This window comes from Macaca fascicularis, chromosome 1, assembly GCF_037993035.2.
Source record: "Macaca fascicularis isolate 582-1 chromosome 1, T2T-MFA8v1.1".
Taxonomy (NCBI): Eukaryota; Metazoa; Chordata; class Mammalia; order Primates; family Cercopithecidae; genus Macaca; species Macaca fascicularis.
In genome coordinates this window covers 110,473,775-110,492,576 of record NC_088375.1, presented here as the reverse complement: position 1 = coordinate 110,492,576, position 18,802 = coordinate 110,473,775, and the positions used below count along the sequence as shown (strand labels likewise).

The 18,802-nt window shown below is 39.7% G+C and overlaps 1 protein-coding gene across 4 annotated transcripts in view; it reads right to left on the bottom strand.

Annotated features, from left to right (window-relative positions):
• Positions 1-16,145, bottom strand: part of CTSS (cathepsin S) — a 36,026-nt gene extending 19,881 nt beyond the window's left edge. For 2 of the 4 annotated variants that reach the window (XM_065546400.1, XM_073996366.1), the window contains exons 1-5: positions 16,071-16,145; positions 14,765-14,891; positions 13,017-13,225; positions 8,224-8,346; positions 2,528-2,677 (exon numbers count right to left, since the gene is read on the bottom strand). In XM_065546400.1, the coding sequence (XP_065402472.1) occupies positions 2,528-2,677; positions 8,224-8,346; positions 13,017-13,019 (276 nt within the window). In that variant the 5' untranslated portion in view covers positions 13,020-13,225; positions 14,765-14,891; positions 16,071-16,145. The remainder of the gene's footprint in view (positions 1-2,527; positions 2,678-8,223; positions 8,347-13,016; positions 13,226-14,764; positions 14,892-16,070) is intronic. The other 2 variants (XM_065546395.1, XM_005541969.4) reach the window with 1 other exon arrangement.
• Positions 16,146-18,802: the final 2,657 nt, after the last annotated feature.

The window sequence follows — 18,802 nt, the reverse complement described above, 5'->3', positions numbered from 1 at the left end:
GATCAAAAAATATTTTACAAGGAGGCATAAACAAACAAAAAAAGGCAAAGCTGATTTAGTTTTAAAAGGGGCAGAGTGTCCAGATCCCCATCATAATTGTTCTCTTTCTCTCTCCTCCCCTCCTCCTACTTTGCTCTCCACCCAAAGGAAGGAAATTGACATTGCTTTTGATTGAAGCAAAATTGTTCACTAAAATGCAAGCACCCAGAGAAAGGAGTTCATTAACTTACTCAGAGTTAGCATCTAAATATGTGGTTTATTGGGTCTTCTAAAGCTGTTATTTTAGAGAACCTCGGGTAAGAAATCCAAAACTAGTTGAAAGAAAAATATGTACATGGAAAAGAATAAGAGATTAGTAGTACCATTTACCTCTTTTTTTTGGTTTGAGACAGGGTTTCCCTCTGTCACTCAGACTGAAGTGCAGTGGTGCGATCATGGCTCACTGTAGCCTCAACCTCCCAGGCTCAAGCAGTCCTCCCATCTCAGCCCCTCAAGTAGCTGGGACTACAGGAGCACACCATGCCTGGCTAATTTTTATTTTTATTTTTTGTAGAGACAGGTCCTCACTATATTGCCTAGGCTGGTTTCTAACTCCTGGACTCAAGCGATCCTCCTGCCTCTGCCTTCCAAAGCACTGGAATCACAGACATGAGCCACTGTGCCTGGCCACCATTTACTTCCTAATACATTTTTACTTTCTTCATTGATCACAAGCTGGGGTAGCTGCTCAGAATGCTTTGATTCCTCTCACTTACCCTGACCTCTATGGTGATACCTCTAACTAATTTAGGATTTTTGCAATTTTTAAAAATAAGCAAACTAAAGGAAAATACAACAGCATAGGAACAATAATTTTACAAGGCACATATTTCATATTCTAACGATGCAAGACTAACCATGAATGAACTTGAGTGGCACAATTTATAGATCACTGTAGCTCTAGTTCTTTCTTCTCCTTCAACTTTGAAATTCACAAGTGAAATGGAGAAACTTCCTGATCACCAGGGCTCTCTCACGCAACACTGCTTCTCAAGCAATTGGCTTATTGGAGAGTCCAGTGCAGTCAATGCGTAGCATGAGCAATGAAAGTCTGTGTTAAACACCTATTTGCTTAGTTCAGTGTTTGTCTAAGTAGGTGGTTCTATGATCACTTAGAAAAGCACTGTGGAGGCTGACCGCGAGGGCTCATGACTATAATCCCAGCACTTTGGGAGGTGGAAGTGGGAGGATCACTTGAGCTCAGAAGCTTGAGACCAGCTTGGGCTACATGGCAAAACCCATCTCTACTAAAAATACAAAGGGAAAAAAAAAAAAAAAGCGGAGTGTGGTGGTGTGTGCCTGTAGTCACTATATAGGCTGAGGTGGGAGGATCACTTGAGCCCAAGAGGCAGAGGTTGCAGTGAGCCTAGATTGCACCACTGCAGTCCAGCCTGGGCAAAACAGAGGGAGACTCTGTCTCAAAAACAAAAAAACAAACAACAACAACAACAAAAACACTGTGGAGAATCCAGTTGTCCCTCAGTATCCACAAGGGATTGGTTCCAGGACCCCTGAGCATACCAAAAGTCAAGAATTTTCAAGTTCTTTATATAAATGACTGAGTATTTGCATATAATCTACACATCCTCCTATATGTGCTTTTTTTTTTTTTTTTTAAAGACAGGATCTCACTCTATGGCCCAGGCTGGAGTGCAGTGGCAAGATCTCAGCTTAATGCAACCTCTGCCTCCCAGGTTCAAGTGATTCTCCTGCCTCACCCTCCTGAGTAGCTGGGATTACAGGAGCCTGCCACCATGCTAGGCTAATTTTTGTATTTTCAGTAGAGACAGGACTTCACCATGTTGGCCAAGCTGGTCTCGAACTCCTGACCTCAAGTGATCTTCCTCCCTTGACCTGGAAAAGTGCGGGATTGCAGGCATAAGCCACTATGCCTGGTCTTCCCACATACTTTACTAACTTTTTTTTTTTTTTGAGATGAAGTCTCGCTTTGTAGCTCAGGCTGGAGTGCAGTGGTGCGATCTCAGCTCACTGCAACCTCTGCCTCCCAGGTTCAAGTGATTCTCCTGCCTCACCCTCCTGAGTAACTGGGATTACAGGCATGTGCCACCGGGCCCAGTTAATTTTTGTATTTTTAGTGGAGACGAGGTTTCATCATGTTGGCCAGGCTGGTCTCGAACTCCTGGCCTCAGGTGATCCGCCCACCTCAGCCTCCCAAAGTAATGGTATTATGGGCGTGAGCGCCTGGCCTATTTTTTTATCTTCACCTTTTTCTGGATATTTTTGATCCACGGTTGGTGGAATCTGCAGATATGGAACCTGTGGATATGGAGGGCCAACTGTATAAATAAAATATAATATGTGATCCTTGCCCTTAAGGAACTTATAATTTAGTTGGGAAGACAAGAATAACGAAAATAATGAGAAAGTAACACGTGGGACTGTAAGATTCACTATCAAATTCTGTAGCTAGACTAAGCATTTAAAGAGCTCTACCTAGGGTTCAGAGGCTTGGGATTGTAATACTCACTTGATATTTCACTTCAGTAACACACCCTTTCTCTCTCCAGTCCACAGAATCCGGCAATATCTGATTAGCGTTTGACTTATATGTGATATTTCTCTGCCACTGGCTGGGAACTCTCAGGGAACTCATCAAAGACATCACTTCTTCACTGGTCTACAAAGCAAATATACAGTCAGGCATCGTTTAATGACTGGAATATGTTCTGAGAAATGCGTTGTTAGGTGATTTTGTCATTGTGCAAACACCATAGTGTCTACTCACACAAACCTAGAGCGTATCGGCTCCTACACACCTAGGCTGTATGGAAGGGCCCGTTGCTCCTAGACTACAAACCTGCACAGCATGGTACTGTACTGAAGGTTGTAGGCAATTGTAGAACAATATGAAGTACTTGTGTATCTAAATATATCTAAACATAGAAAAGGTATAGTGAAAATACAGTATAAAAAGTAAAAATGGGGGCTGGGCACAGTGGCTCACACCTGCTATCCCAGCACTTTGGGAGGCCGAGCCGGGCAGATCACCTGAGGTCAGGAGTTCGAGACCAGCCTGGCCAACGTGGTAAAACCCCATCTATACCAAAAATATAAAAATTAGCTGGGCATGGTGATGCATGCCTGTAATCCCAGCTATTCAGGAGGCTGAGGCAGGAGAATCACTTGAGCCTGGGAGGCAGAGGTCACAGCAAGCCAAGATCGTGCCACTGCACTCCAGCCTGGGCAACGGGTGAGACTCCATCTCAAAAAAAAAAAAAAAAAGTAAAAATGGTACTTCTGTATAGCTCATTTACTATGAAAGGCCTGGAGGTGCTCTGGGTGAGTCAGTGAGTGAGTGGAGAGTGAATGTGAAGGCCCAGGATATTACTGTAGACTTTATAAACACAGTGCACTTAGGCTACACTAAATTTGTTAAACATTTTTTCTTTCTTCAGTAATAAATTAACCTTAGTTTAATGCAACTTTTTTACTTAATAAACTTTTAATTTTTTAAATGTTTGTCTTTTATAGTAACACCTTAAAATACAAACACATTGTATAGCTGTATGAAAATATTTTCTTCTTTATCGCCTTCTTCTATAAGCTTTTTCTATTTTTAATTTTTTAAAAGTTTTTACTTTTAAAGTAAGTTGAATCCCTGAATAGACCAATAGCAGGCTCTGAAATTGAGGCAATAATTAATAGCCTACCAACCAAAAAAAGTCCAGGACCAGACGGATTCACAGCCAAATTCTACCAGAGGTACAAGGAGGAGCTGGTACCATTCCTTCTGAAACTATTCCAATCAATAGAGAAAGAGGGAATCCTCCCTAACTCATTTTACAAGGCCAACATCATCCTGATACCAAAGCCTGGCAGAGATACAACAAAAAAAGAGAATTTTAGACAAATATCCCTGATGAACATCAATGCAAAAATCCTCAATAAAATACTGGCAAGCCGAATCCAGCAGCACATCAAAAAGCTTATCCACCATGACAAGTGGGCTTCATCCCTGGGATGCAAGGCTGATTCAACATACGCAAATCAATAAATGTAATCCAGCATATAAACAGAACCAAAGACAAAAACCACATGATTATCTCAATAGATGCAGAAAAGGCCTTTCACAAAATTCAACAGCCCTTCATGCTAAAAACTCTCAATAAATTCGGTATTGATGGAACGTATCTCAAAATAATAAGAGCTATTTATGACAAACCCACAGCCAATATCATACTGAATGGGCAAAAACTGGAAGCATTCCCTTTGAAAACTGGCACAAGACAGGGATGCCCTCTCTCACCACTCCTATTCAACGTAGTGTTGGAAGTTCTGGCTAGGGCAATCAGGCAAGAGAAAGAAATAAAGGGTATTCAGTTAGGAAAAGAGGAAGTCAAATTGTCCCTGTTTGCAGATGACATGATTGTATATTTAGAAAACCCCATTGTCTCAGCCCAAAATCTCCTTAAGCTGATAAGCAACTTCAGCAAAGTCTCAGGATACAAAATCAATGTGCAAAAATCACAAGCATTCTTATACACCAGTAACAGACAAACAGAGAACCAAATCATGAATGAACTCCCATTCACAATAGCTTCAAAGAGAATAAAATACCTAGGAATCCAACTTACAAGGGATGTAAAGGACCTCTTCAAGAAGAACTACAAACCACTGCTCAGTGAAATAAAAGAGGACACAAACAAATGGAAGAACATACCATGCTCATGGATAGGAAAAATCAATATTGTGAAAATGGCCATACTGCCCAAGGTAATTTATAGATTCAATGCCATCCCCATTAAGCTACCAATGACTTTCTTCACAGAATTGGAAAAAACTGCTTTAAAGTTCATAGGGAACCAAAAAACACCCCGCATTGCCAAGACAATCCTAAGCCAAAAGAACAAAGCTGGAGGCATCACGCTACCTGACTTCAAACTATACTACAAGGCTACAGTAACCAAAACAGCATGGTACTGGTGCCAAAACAGAGATATAGACCAATGGAACAGAAAGAGCCCTCAGAAATAATACCACACATCTACAGTCATCTGATCTTTGACAAACCTGACAAAAACAAGAAATGCGGAAAGGATTCCCTATTTAATAAATGGTGCTGGAAAAATTGGCTAGCCATAAGTAGAAAGCTGAAACTGGATCCTTTCCTTACTCCTTATATGAAAATTAATTCAAGATGGATTAGAGACTTAAATGTTAGACCTAATACCATAAAAACCCTAGAAGAAAACCTAGGTAATACCATTCAGGACATAGGCATGGGCAAGGACTTCATGTCTAAAACACCAAAAGCAATGGCAACAAAAGCCAAAATTGACAAATAGGATCTAATTAAACTAAAGAGATTCTGCACAGCAAAAGAAACTACCATCAGAGTGAACAGGCAACCTACAGAATGGGAGAAAATTTTTGCAAACTACTCAACTGACGAAGGGCTAATATCCAGAGCCTATAAAGAACTCAATCAAATTTACAAGAAAAAAACAAACAACCCCATCAAAAAGTGGGCAAAGGATATGAACAGACACTTCTCAAAAGAAGACATTCATACAGCCAACAAACACATGAAAAAATGCTCATCATCACTCACCATCAGAGAAATGCAAATCAAAACCACAATGAGATACCATCTCACACCAGTTAGAATGGCAATCATTAAAAAATCAGGAAACAACAGGTGCTAGAGAGGATGTGGAGAAATAGGAACACTTTTACACTGTTGGTGGGACTGTAAACTAGTTCAACCATTGTGGAAAATAGTGTGGCAATTCCTCAAGGATCTAGAACTAGAAATACCATTTGACCCAGCCATCCCATTACTGGGGATATACCCAAAGGATTATAAGTCATGCTGCTTTAAAGACACATGCACACGTATGTTTATTGCGGCACTATTCACAATAGCAAAGACTTGGAATCAACCCAAATGTCCATCAGTGACAGACTGGATTAAGAAAACATGGCATATATACACCATGGAATACTATGCAGCCATAAAAAAGGATGAGTTCGTGTCCTTTGTAGGGACATGGATGCAGCTGGAAACCATCAATCTCAGCAAACTATCACAAGAACAGAAAGCCAAATACCGCATGTTCTCACTCATAGGTTGGAATTGAACAATGAGATCACTTGGACACAGGAAGGGGAACATCACACACTGGGTCCTATTGTGGGGAAGGGGGAGCGGGGAGGGATAGCATTAGGAGATATACCTAATGTAAATGACGAGTTAATGGGTGCAGCACACCAACATGGCACATGTATACATATGTAACAAACCTGCACGTTGTGCACATGTACCCTAGAACTTAAAGTATAATAAAAATTTTTTTTAAAGTTTTTACACTTTTTTGTTAAAAACTAATATACAAACACACACACACACACATATTAGCCTAGGCCTATACAAGGTCAGGATCATCAGTATCACTGCATTCCGTCTCCACCTGTTGTCCCACTGGAAGGTCTTCAGGGGCAATAACACTTATGGAGCTGTCATCTCTGATAACAATGTTTTCTACTGGATACCTCCTGAAGGACCTGCCTGAGGCTGTTTAACAGTTAACTTTTTAAAAGTACAAGTAGGAGTACACTTTAAAATAACAATTAAAAGTATAGTATAGTAAATACATAAACCAGTAACATAGTCATTTATTATTATGAAACATTTTGTACTGTGCAAAATTTTATGTGCTATACTTTTACACCACTGGCAGAGCAGTAGGTCTGTTTACAGCAGCATCACCACAGACAAGTGAGTAGTGTATTGTGCTACATTGCTATGGTGGCTACAACATCACTAGCTAGGCAAGAGGAACTTTTCCGCTCCATTATAATCTTGAAGGACCACTGAGGTATATGTGGTCCATCAGTGGCCAAAATGTATATGACACATGACTATATATATCTCTCTTTCACTTATATCCTTCTTTCTTTTCTTCCTTTTTTTTTTTTTTTTTTTGAGACGGAGTTTCACTCTTGTTGCCCAGGCTGGAGTGCAATGGCGTGACCTCGGCTCACTGCAACCTCTGCCTCCCAGGTTCAAGTGATTCTCCTGCCTCAGCCTCCCAAGTAGCTGAGATTACAGGCATGTGCCACCACATCCAGCTAATTTTGTATTTTTAGTAGAGATGGGGTTTCTCTATGTTGGTTAGACTGGTCTCAAACTCCCGACCTCAGGTCATCTGCCCATCTTAGCCTCACAAAGTGCTGGGATTACAGTCATGAGCCACCGCACCCAGTTAATTTTGTATTTTTAGTAGAGACAGGGTTTCTCCATGTTGGTCAGGGTGGTCTTGAACTCCTGACCTCGTGATCTGCCCACCTCGGCCTCCCAAAGTGCTAGGATTACAGGCGTGAGTCACTGCGCCCAGCCTATCCTTCTTTCTAATATCCTAATAACTGTAACTGTGAATATATTTTAAAACTGACATGGAATAAAAAAACTGAGAAAAACCAGTAATAGTTGTGACCAAGAGAGGTTCCATTAGGATCTGGTGGGGTGAATTATCACACTTCGCACTAGCATCCCAGTTAGGCACCCTCATGGGGAAGGAGGAAAAGAGAATGGTAAAAACTAGAAGTTACAGGGAGGCAGATTTTTGTTTCAAAGCAAGGCAGAATTTTATAAAAGCGCTGTCTAAAAAGTGGACTAAACTGGTTTCCCATGTGAGAAAGAATTACAAATGAGATTCCTGCATTTAAGAAGGAGTTTAGTCTACCTAGGGCGTTCCCTTCTTCACTTTGGCAACAGCGGTACAGTTTTGTAGGACAGAACAGAATCTGAAAACCAATAGAAGATTATTTGTGAGATTAAATACCCACATGCTCCCATTAAGAAAGCAGATGGATCATACTAAATTGTCAATCTAGACTTAAATAAGTATGGCAACTTTCTATAAAAGCCTGTCGATAGTCTTTAGGTAATACTTTCTAGAATTTATTTTAAAAAAACAATGGTAGTCTGTGAGTTTAAAATTTCCTTTAAAGAAGTGATTTGTTAAAGAAAGAAAGCAGTCAAAGTAGAACTAAGTAAGGAATTTCTGCACAAGTTCTTATGTCCTTAAATTCTACTGTTTTCCAACTTTGTACTATACGTTCCTTTGTTATTGTTGTTTACCTTCAAATTGCTTTTGGGGAGACAGAAAGGAAATGATGTTTACCCAGACACGAAAGTGGGATTCCTTGTAATGTACCTACCATGTCTCCCAGGTGGTTCATGCCCAGATCATATGAGTGCATTCCCATTGAATGCTCCAGGTTATGAAGCATCACAAACTTTAGATTCTTTTCCCAGATGAGACGTCGTACTGCTTCTTCATTCTAAAACATAATGAAGAAGAACATAGTCATACTGCATCCTGGACAAGTAAGTGTTTGATAATGAAAATGGCTTTTTTTTTAGATGGAGTTTCACTCTGTCACCCAAACTGGAGTCCAGTGGCATGATCTCAGCTCACTTCAACCTCCGATTCCTAGGTTCAAGTGATTCTCTGCCTCAGCCTCCCGAGTATCTGGGATTACAGGCATATGCCACCACACCAGCTAATTTTTGTATTTTTAGTAGAGACGGGGTTTCATCATGTTGGCCAGGCTGGTCTCAAACTCCTGACCTCAGGGGATCTGCCTGCCTCGGCCTCCCAAAGTACTGGGATTACAGGTGTGAACCACTGCACCACCTGAAAATAGCATTTTTGAAGCATTCTACCAAATGTGGATCTGAGAGCATGCAAATGCATAAATATATCCAATATAACTGCTAACTTCACATATTAATCTTAATTCTTGCTCTTAACTGCTTTGATGGTGATTAATATTATTTTATGATAAACATGAATTTCCTTCTCTTTTTAAAATTTACTATTATTATTATTATTATTATTGATAGTCTTGCTCTGTCACTCAGGCTGGATGGAGTGCAGCGAAGTGGCGTGATTACCGCTCACTATAGCCTTGACCTCCTGGGATCCAGCAATCTTCACACCTCAGCCTCCTGCATAACTGGGATCACTGGTGTGTACCACTGCAGCCAGGTTTTTTTTTTTTTTTTTTTTTTTTTTTTTTAAAGACAGGGTCTTGCTCTGTTGCCCAGGCTGGAGTGCAGTGGTATGATCACAGCTCACTGCAGCTTCAAATTCTTGGGCTCAAACTATCCTCCCATCTCAGCTGCCCAGGTAGCTAGGACTGTAATCATGCACCACCACAACCAGTTTATTTTTATTTTATTTTATTTTGTTTTATTTTATTGTAGAGACAGGCTGGTCTCAAACTCCTGGCCTTAAAGGATCGTCCCCACCTTGGCCTCCCAAAGTGCTGGGATTACAGGTGTGAACCATGCACCCAGCCATGATTTTCTCTTTCTTTTTCATGTTTTACAAGTTCATTACATGTGTCTGGGTGTAGGTTTCTTTATTTACCTTCAGCTGTGTACTTTTGATTGGATGACTCAGGACCTTGTCTCATATCTGGAATATTCTCAATCAGTGTCTCCACATATATTGCTTCTCCACCATTCCATCTAATTCTCTTTTTCAGAAACTCCTATCCAAAGTATTTTGGAGCCTCAAACTCTCTTTCATCTTCTTACTTGCGTTTTCTTATATTTTTCTTTTTATTTCTAGGTGCTGCATTCAGGGTGAATCCCTCAGTAGTATCTTTCAGATACTATCCAACTCTTTACAGTCTGGAAATCCTTTTGATTTTTATTGCAGTGACAATATTTTTTATTTCTAAGATTTCTAATTTTTTTCTTGTCTATTAGTGTACATATTATTCCTTTATATATAGTCTTTTGAAAAGTTATTTTTGGTTCTATTATTTTAATTTTATTCACAGTGAATTTACAAGCTGACTGTCAATTTTCTTGTCCTTCAGGAGATTCATTCACATAGAATACAATGATGTAGAAGGCAAGGTGGATGGTGCCTCCTAGAATAGCTGAAGCCAGTCTTGCTGGGTAGCAAGTCTGGATGCAGGTTTCTCTCCCTTGGAGCAAGGTTTTACTGTTACCCCAGTAATTGACATAATGGGCATGCATGATGGGCTTACTTCCAAACCGCAAGATGAGAAGCAATGGTATAAAGACAAACAAATCTAAGTACAAGAAAGGAAAAAAAAAATAAAAAGAAGTGCACTTTGAGATCAATTATAAAGGTAGGATACTAATCAAAAGTCAGGTTCATTCCTCCTGAGGGATTGGAATTATTAAACAGAGGGATAGCATTCATTTAACCAGATAATGGTGCTAATTGCACATCTAACTCCAGTCAACCTTGAAATGAGGAACCTCTTCATAAAGGGTGTGGGTGAGGGTGAAATTCATCAGCACCAAGGAAACCATATGATCATTTCAATAGATGCAGGAAAAGCATTTGACAGAATTCAACATCCTTTCATGACAAACATTCTCAACAAATTACATGTAGAAGGAATGTTCCTCAACACAAATAGGCCATATATGGCAAGACTACAGCTAACACCATACTCAACTGGGTGAAAATTTAAAGGCAATTCTGCTAAGATCAGAAAAAGACAAGGGTACCCACTTTCACCATTTCTAGTCAATATAGTGCTGAAAATCCTAGCCAGAGCAATTAGGCAAGAAAAATAAATACAAGGCCTCCAAATAAGAGAAGGAAGAAGTAAAATTGCCTTTGTTTGTTGATGACATGATCATATAGAAAGTCTTGGCCAGGTGTGGTGGCTCATGCCTATACTTTGGGAGGTTGAGATGGGAGGATTGTATGAATCCAGGAGTTTAACACCAGCCTGGACAACATGGCAAGACCCCATCTCTACAAAAACCAAAAATAGAAATTAACCAGGTGTGGTGCCATGTGCTTATAGTCCCAGTTACTTGGAAGGCTGAGGCAAGAGAATCACTTGAGCTGGGAGTTTGAGGCTGCAGTAAGCTATGATCATACCACTTTACTCCAACCTGGGTGACAAAGCAAGATCTCATCTCAAAAAAAAAAAAAAAAAGGTTTGGGCACGGTGGTTCATGCCTGTAATCCCAGCACTTTGGGAGGCCAAGGTGAGTGGATCATGAGGTCAGGAGTTCGAGACCAGCATGACCAACATGGTGAAACCCTGTCTCTACTAAAAACACAAAAAGTATCTGGGTGTGGTGGCATGTGCCAGTAATCCCAGCTACTCAGGAGGCTGAGGCAGGAGAATCGCTTGAACCCAGGAGGCGGAGCTTGCAGTGAGCTGAGACTGCACCACTGCACTCCAGCCTGGGTGACAGAGCAAGAATCCGTCTCAAAAAAAAAAAAAGAAAAAGAAAAAGAGAGAGAGAGAGAGAAAGGAAAGACTCCATCAAAAAACTATTAGAACTGATATGTGAATTCAGTAAAGTTGTAGGACACAAAGTCAACATACAAAAGTCAGTAGTGTTTTTATACACTAACAACTATTTGAAAAAGAAATTAAGAAAACAATTCTATTTACAATAGCATTTAAAACATACTTAGGAGTAAATTTAACCAAGGAGTTGAAATGTTATATGCTGAAAACTATAAAACATTGATGGAAGAAACTGAAGACAAAATAGGCCAGGCACAGTGGCTCACGCCTGTAATCCGAGCACTTTGGGAGGCTGAGGTCAGGATCACCTAACGTCGGGAGTTTGAGACCAGCCTGAACGACTTGGAAAAACCCTGACTCTACTAAAAACACAAAATTAGCTGGGCGTGGTGGTGCATGCCTGTAATCCCAGCTACTTGGGAGGCTGAGGCAGGAGAATTGCTTGAACCTGGGAGGCGGAGGTTGTGGAGAGCCGAGATCATGTCATTGCACTCCAGCCCGGGCAACAAGAGCAAAATTCTGTCTCAAAAAAAAAAAAAAAAGAAAGAAAAGAAAAAGAAAGAAAGAAAGAAATTTAAGATAAAATAAATAAATGGGAAGATATTCCATGCTCAAGGATTGGAAGAATTAATATTGCTAAAATGTTCATACTACCCAAAGCAAACTAGAAATTCAGTGCAATTTCTATCAAAATTCTAATGTTATTCTTAACAGAAATAGAAAAAACAATCCTCAAATTAATGTGGAACTACAAAAGTCCTTGAATAGTCAAAGCAATCTTTAGCAAGAGGAACAAAGCTGAAGGCATTACAAAATGCCTGGTTTCAAAATATATTACAAAACTATAGTAATTTAAACAGCATAGTACTGGCATAGAAACAGACACATTTACCAATGGAATAGGATATAGAGCCCAGAAATAACCTGCAATTTTATGGTCAATCGACTTTCAGCAAAGGTGCTAAGAACACACAATGGGGAAAGGATAGTCTGTTTAATAAATAGCATTGGGAAAGCTGGCTATCCAAATGCAGAAAAATGAAATTGAACCCTTATGTCACCCCATATACAGTAATCAACTCAAAATGAATTAAAGCATAAACATAAGGCCTGAAACTACACAATTACTATAAGAAAATATAGGGGGAAACTCCACAACATTGGTCCAGGCAATGGTTTTTTGAATATGACCCCTAAAGAACAGGCAACAATAGCAAAAATAGACAAACAGGACTCCATCAAACTAAAAAGCTTTTGTAAAATAAAGGAAACAATTAACAGAGTGAAAGGATAACTCATAGATTGGGAGAAAATATTTACAAATCATACATTTCATAAGGGGCTAATATCCCAAATATAGAAGGAACTCAAAGTAACCATCAAGAAAATAACCCTGTTTAAAAATGGGCAGAAGACTTGAATAGACATTTCTCAAAACAAGACACATACAAATGGCCAACAGATATATGAAAAAATGCTCAACATCACCAATCATCAGGGAAATGTAAAGTAAAACCACAATGAGATATCACCTCACATCTGTTAGAATGGCTATTATCAAAACAATGAAAGATACGTGTTGGTGAGGATGTGGGGAAAAGGGAACCCTCATACACTGTTAGTGGGAATGTAAATTAGTACAGTCATTTTGGAAAACAGTATGGAGATTCTTCTAAAAACATAATTACCATATCATCCAGCAATCTCACTTCTGGGTATATGTCCCAAGGAAGCACAATCAGTATGTCAACAAGGTAGCTGCACTTCCAGGTTCATTGTAGCATTATTCACAATAGTCACGATATGGAATCAACCTTATAAAGTGTCCATTAAAAGATGAATGGATAAAAAAGTGTGGTACTTATTGTATTCCATGTATAATGGAATACCAATTAGCCTTAAAAAAAAAAAAAAAAAGGAAATTCTGTCATTTTCAACAACATGGATGGGTCTAGAGAACGTTATGCTAAGTGAAATAAGCCAGGCACAGAAAGACAAATACTGCATAATCTCATTTACATGTGGACTCTAAAACAGTTGAACTCATAAAAATAGAGAGTAGAATGGTGGTTAGCAGAGGCTGGGAGGAGGGTAGACAGGGAAAGGGGAGATGTTAGGCAAAGAGTACAGAGTTTCATTTAGACAAGAAGAATACGTTCTCGCAATCTATTGCATAGCATGGTGGCTACCGATAATAGTAATAATGTATTTTATATGTCGAAATTACTGAAAGGGTGGATTTTAAATGTTCTCACAAAGAAAGGATAAGTATGTGAGGTGCTGAATATGTTAATTAGCCTAATTTAATCATTCTGCAATGTATATTTGTATCATAACATCACATTGTACTCCATAAATATACACAATTATTATTTAATTATAAATAAATAAAAATAAAACTTAGAGTATATGACCTACTAAGAGTGTCATTTTTATACAAAATAATATGTCAAATAAAGAAATATATGATGCTAGCTTACAAACAGAAATATTACATAGTTACAGGACTTAGTTATTTAAAGCAGTAGGGTTAAGGTCTTAACATCAGCAAGCGTGCTTTGAAATAAAAACAGAAGTACAAAATGGGAAGTGATAGTCAAGAAACAATATCTGGCCGCACTATGTGGGTATAATAAGGCCTTTTCGCTCCTCAGCCATCCCAAATGTGGCTCTTCTTCAGGAGCTTGTGCTCATTTGCCCTTGGCCTGATAGCAAGCAAGTATTTTGCTTGCTCCCTGGGTTCCATCAATTCTCTGTTCAAATGGCACCCCTATCCGTGAGGCCTTTCCTAACCCTCCTGTCATATAGATAGACTTCTTACCACCACTACCGCCACCCAGCGCCCTTCCTCCTCTCCATGCCTTCCGTTACTTTTAACTACAACACTTATCACCATCTAGCATACTACATGTCTGCTTGTTTATTTTCTTATTTCCTGTCTCTCTCACTATAATAAAAGCTCCATAATAGGAATTTTGTTTTGACTCCTGCTATATGGTACCAAGAATAGTATCTGGCAAGAAACAAGTACATAATATTTATTTATTTATTTTTGAGATGGAGTCTCAGTCTGTCGCCCAGGCTGGAGTGCAATGGCGCAATCTTGGCTCACTGCAACCTCCGCCTCCCCAGGTCAAGCGATTCTCTTGCCTCAGCCTCTTGAGTAGCTGGGATTACAGGCACCTACCACCACATCCAGCTAATTTTTGTATTTTTAGTAGAGACGGGGTTTTGCCATGTTGGCTAGGCTGGTCTCGAACTCTTGACCTCAGGTGATCCGCTCACCTTGGCCTCCCAAAGGGCTGGGATTACAGGCGCAAGCCACCACGCCCAGCCTAAATATTTACTGAAAACACTGCCTGTAAGAACGCAATTTTGAGAGGTAGAAAACAGTACTCCTTTAAAAGCATATCGCTCGAGTGGCAATCCAGTCTACCTTTTCCTTGTATTGTTTGCCATAGGTTTTCTTCCAGAGATGCCAGTGATGATCCAGGGTAGGATCTTTATGCAACTGCGCCACTGCAGAGGAGCACACCAAGAGCACACAAAGCAGCTGTTTCATTCTGTGTAAGGAAAGGTAACATAGGAAGTGTTGCTATTAGCTGCATATATTGTGACCATATTTTTTCATAAGAGAAAATAACAATGCAAAGTCTATCAAAGGGACAGACTTTTTTTTATTATTATTATACTTTAAGTTCTAGGGTACATGTGCACAACGTGCAGGTTTGTTACATATGTATACTTGTGTCATGTTGGTGTGCTGCACCTATCAACTCATCAGCACCCATCAACTCGTCATTTACATCAGGTATAACTCCCAATGCCATCCTTCCCCACTCCCCCCTCCCTACAATAGGCCCCGGTGTGTGATGTTCCCCTTCCCGTGTCCAAGTGACCTCATTGTTCAATAGGGACAGAGTATTATAAAGAGAATTATACAGGAAAATTCCTGGGATATATAGTCACAGGGAATAGCTGCAGATTTATGTCTGAAATACTACTTCCAATGCTTAGTAGCACTTTAAAAAGTGATTTTCAGGAATTTCCCAGTATCTGGTAAACCAAACACATCTAGGGGGTTAGAAAACAGGGACTTTCCAGGATTTGCCAACAAATCTAATCAAAGGAAATCTCTTTCTCTCTCTCTCTCTCAAAAAAAAAAAAAATCATCCTTAAGAGAGGCAAACCTCTGAAAAATCAGTTTATCTCCTGAATTTTTGAATACATGAGCTCTTCTTAACTGACTTATTTAAATATCCACAGTCTTTACAGATAGTTAAAAGACAACTCTCATTCACATCTTTAGGTAGGTTATTTTCCTTTTTATCTTTTTTTTCCAATGATCAGACATCTGTTTCAAATGAAGCAATTAACTACTCTTTAAAATGCCACTTCTGTATTTAATTCAAGAGACTTCAACAGAAATTTAGCGACTAGCTCCCTCAAACTGGATTCTACTTTCTTTTCTGTTTCTTTTCAATTGAAAACATCTGGAATTTTAAACATGTAAACCTTTTAATTATATTCCAAAGAAAGCCACGTTTCAGCCTCAACTTAGATGCTTAGATGCTCAAGCAGACATTAACTTTTTAAAAATAGAGAAGAAGTAAATTGAACGACATGACTTTTTAGTTTACTTCCTGAAACCAAAGATTGAAAACCTAGCAGGCAGAACAAGTTACAAACACAAACAGAGTGTTTGAAGACCAAATGGGAGAAAAAGAACAAACAGTACATACGTGATAGAACCAGCAGGTGCTCCTACAGTAAGAATCCTTGAATTGATGGGCTCTCTTCTAAGATTTCAAAGCAGCAGGGAGATTTCAGTTCAACTGACTTTAAAAGAAATTGGAACTTGTCACATGAGGTATCCATAATGAGGAAGTGAACTTTCATTTCAGTTTCGTTTAAAATCTAGCTAGTACAGTCACCTCTAGTCGTCTCCCTATGGTCTTGGGGACAAAGTAGATACAGTAAGCCATCAAGAAGAGCCCTTGTCTGAGCCCAGTGGCTCACGCCTATAATCCCAGCACTTTGGGAGGCTGAGGCGGGAGGATCACTTGAGGCCAGGAATTCAAGACCAACCTGGGCAATATAGCAAGATCCTGTTTCTGCAAAAAAATTTTTTTAATTAGCTGGACATGGTGGTGCATGCTTGTAGTCCCAGCTGAGAGGGAGGGTGAGTTGGAAGAATTGCTTCAGTCTAGGAGGACAAGGCTGCAGTGAACCATGATTATACCACTGTGTTTCAGCCTGGATGACAGATCAAGACCCTATCTCAAAAAAAAAAATTAAATTAAATTTTAAAAACACCAACTTTTACATGGAAAACACTTAGTTATAAAGAGATTAAGATAAAGCTCCCAAAATCCCAGCTCCTTTTATGATTTCCTAGGAAAACCTGTCTTACTGCTTTTAACACAATTCATTCATGATCTGATATTGTCTGATTCTCACTCACCCATTCCTTCGTTCATCAACTCAAAATGTCTTTATTAATATATACTATATGTATAGTTTAGTAATATGCATGTGTGTGTGTGTGTGTGTATGTGTTAGTATATTCATGGAAAAAAGAATACACTCAAATATATCCAATTGAGAATGGTTATCTGGGTGGAGTGGGAGCAAGATGAACTATCATCTTTTAAATTTGCATTTTCCTAATTACTAATGAGGTTGAGGATCTTTTCACACATTTATTGACCGTTTGAATTTTCTGTGAATTTCCCGTCCATCTTTTTTGCTCATTTTTCTATTGTATTGTTGCTTTTTCTTAGGGATTTGTGGGAGGGGTGTGTGTGTGTGTGTGTGTGTGTTTTCCAAGATGGAGCTGTGCTTTATCTCCCATGCTGGAGTGCATTGGCGTGATCTTGGCTCACTGCAACCTCCGCCTTCCAGGTTCAACGATTCTCTGCCTCAGCCTCCCAAGTAGTTAGGATCACAGGCGCCTGCCAGCACATCCAGCTAATTTTTGTATTTTTAGTAGAGACGGGGTTTCACCATCTTGGCCAGACTGGTCTTGAACTCTTGACCTCGTGATCCACCCACCCCGGCCTCCCAAAGTGCTGGGATTATAGGTGTGAGCCACCATGCCTGGCCAAGGTGTATGTGTTTTAAAAATATATCCTGGCTTCTAATCTTTGACAGTTATATACCCTTAAAAACATCTTCCCTTAGTCTTCCATTTGTCTTTTATTTTGTTTTTTCTTCCTTTGAATAAGCCTATGAAATTCCACTTATCTTTTAGTCTTGTTTATAGTGAGTTTTTCTATATGAAATTTTTTTGTGTGTTGAGGTGGAACATTTTATTCAGCTTTTCTGTGTAATCTATACTGTTTGTGTTTCATATAAGAAAGTTTTCCTCATCCAAATGTAATAAAGATACACTCATTTTTATACTTTTAGAAAGCGTTTTATTTATCTTTTCTATGGCTACTGCTTTTAGGTGTTTAATTCACCTGGAATAGTTTTGTGTATGGTATGAGGTAGGGAACTTATTTTCTTTGTTTTCCCATTTTGATTCTACCTCTATCATACACCAAATTCTCATACATAGATAGGTCAGTTTCTGAGCTCATGAAGTTGTTCTTTTTATCAATTGCTACTTCAGTATCACACAGTTTTAATTAAAACAGCTTTGTAGGCCGGGCGCGGTGGCTCATGCCTGTAATCCCAGCACTTTGGGAGGCTGAGGCGGGTGGATCACGAGGTCAGGAGATCAAGATCATCCTGGCTAACACGGTGAAACCCTGTCTCTACTAAAAATACAAAAAATTAGCCAGGCGTTGTGGTGGGCGCCTGTAGTCCCAGCTATTCGGGAGGCTGAGACAGGAGAATGGCGTGAACCCAGGAGGCGGAGTTTGCAGTGAGCCGAGATGGTGCCACTGCACTCCAGCCTGGGCGACACAGCAAGACTCCATCTCAAAAAACAAAAAAAAAAACCAGCTTTGTAATATGTCTTGATGTCTGGTGATGCAAGTCATCTAGGTCACCCCATCATTGTTCTTCTTTTTAAACATTGTCTTTGCATTTTGTCTTCTTTATATGAACTTTTCAAATCAGTTTATCAAGTTCCCTGAAAAACTCTGTTAGAGTTTTTTGCTTTTTTCTTTTGGAGACAGGGTTTCGTTCTGTCACCCAGGCTGAAGTGCAGTGATGCAATCATGGCTTACTGCAGCCTTGACCTCCTGGGCTCAAGTGATCCTCCCGCCTCAGCCTCCGGAGTGGCTGGGACTACAGGCGCACACCACCATGCCCGGCTAATTTTGTTTTTTATTTTTTGTAGATAAGGGGTTTCACCATGTTGCCCAGGCTGGCCTCAAACTCCTGGGCTCAAGCAACCTGCCCGCATTGGCCTCCTAAATTGCTGGGAATACAGGCATGAGCCCCCAAGTCTGGCTATTAGAGTTTTTATTTGAATATATGCATACATTTGGGGAGAAGTAGCATCATTATGTTGATTCATCTC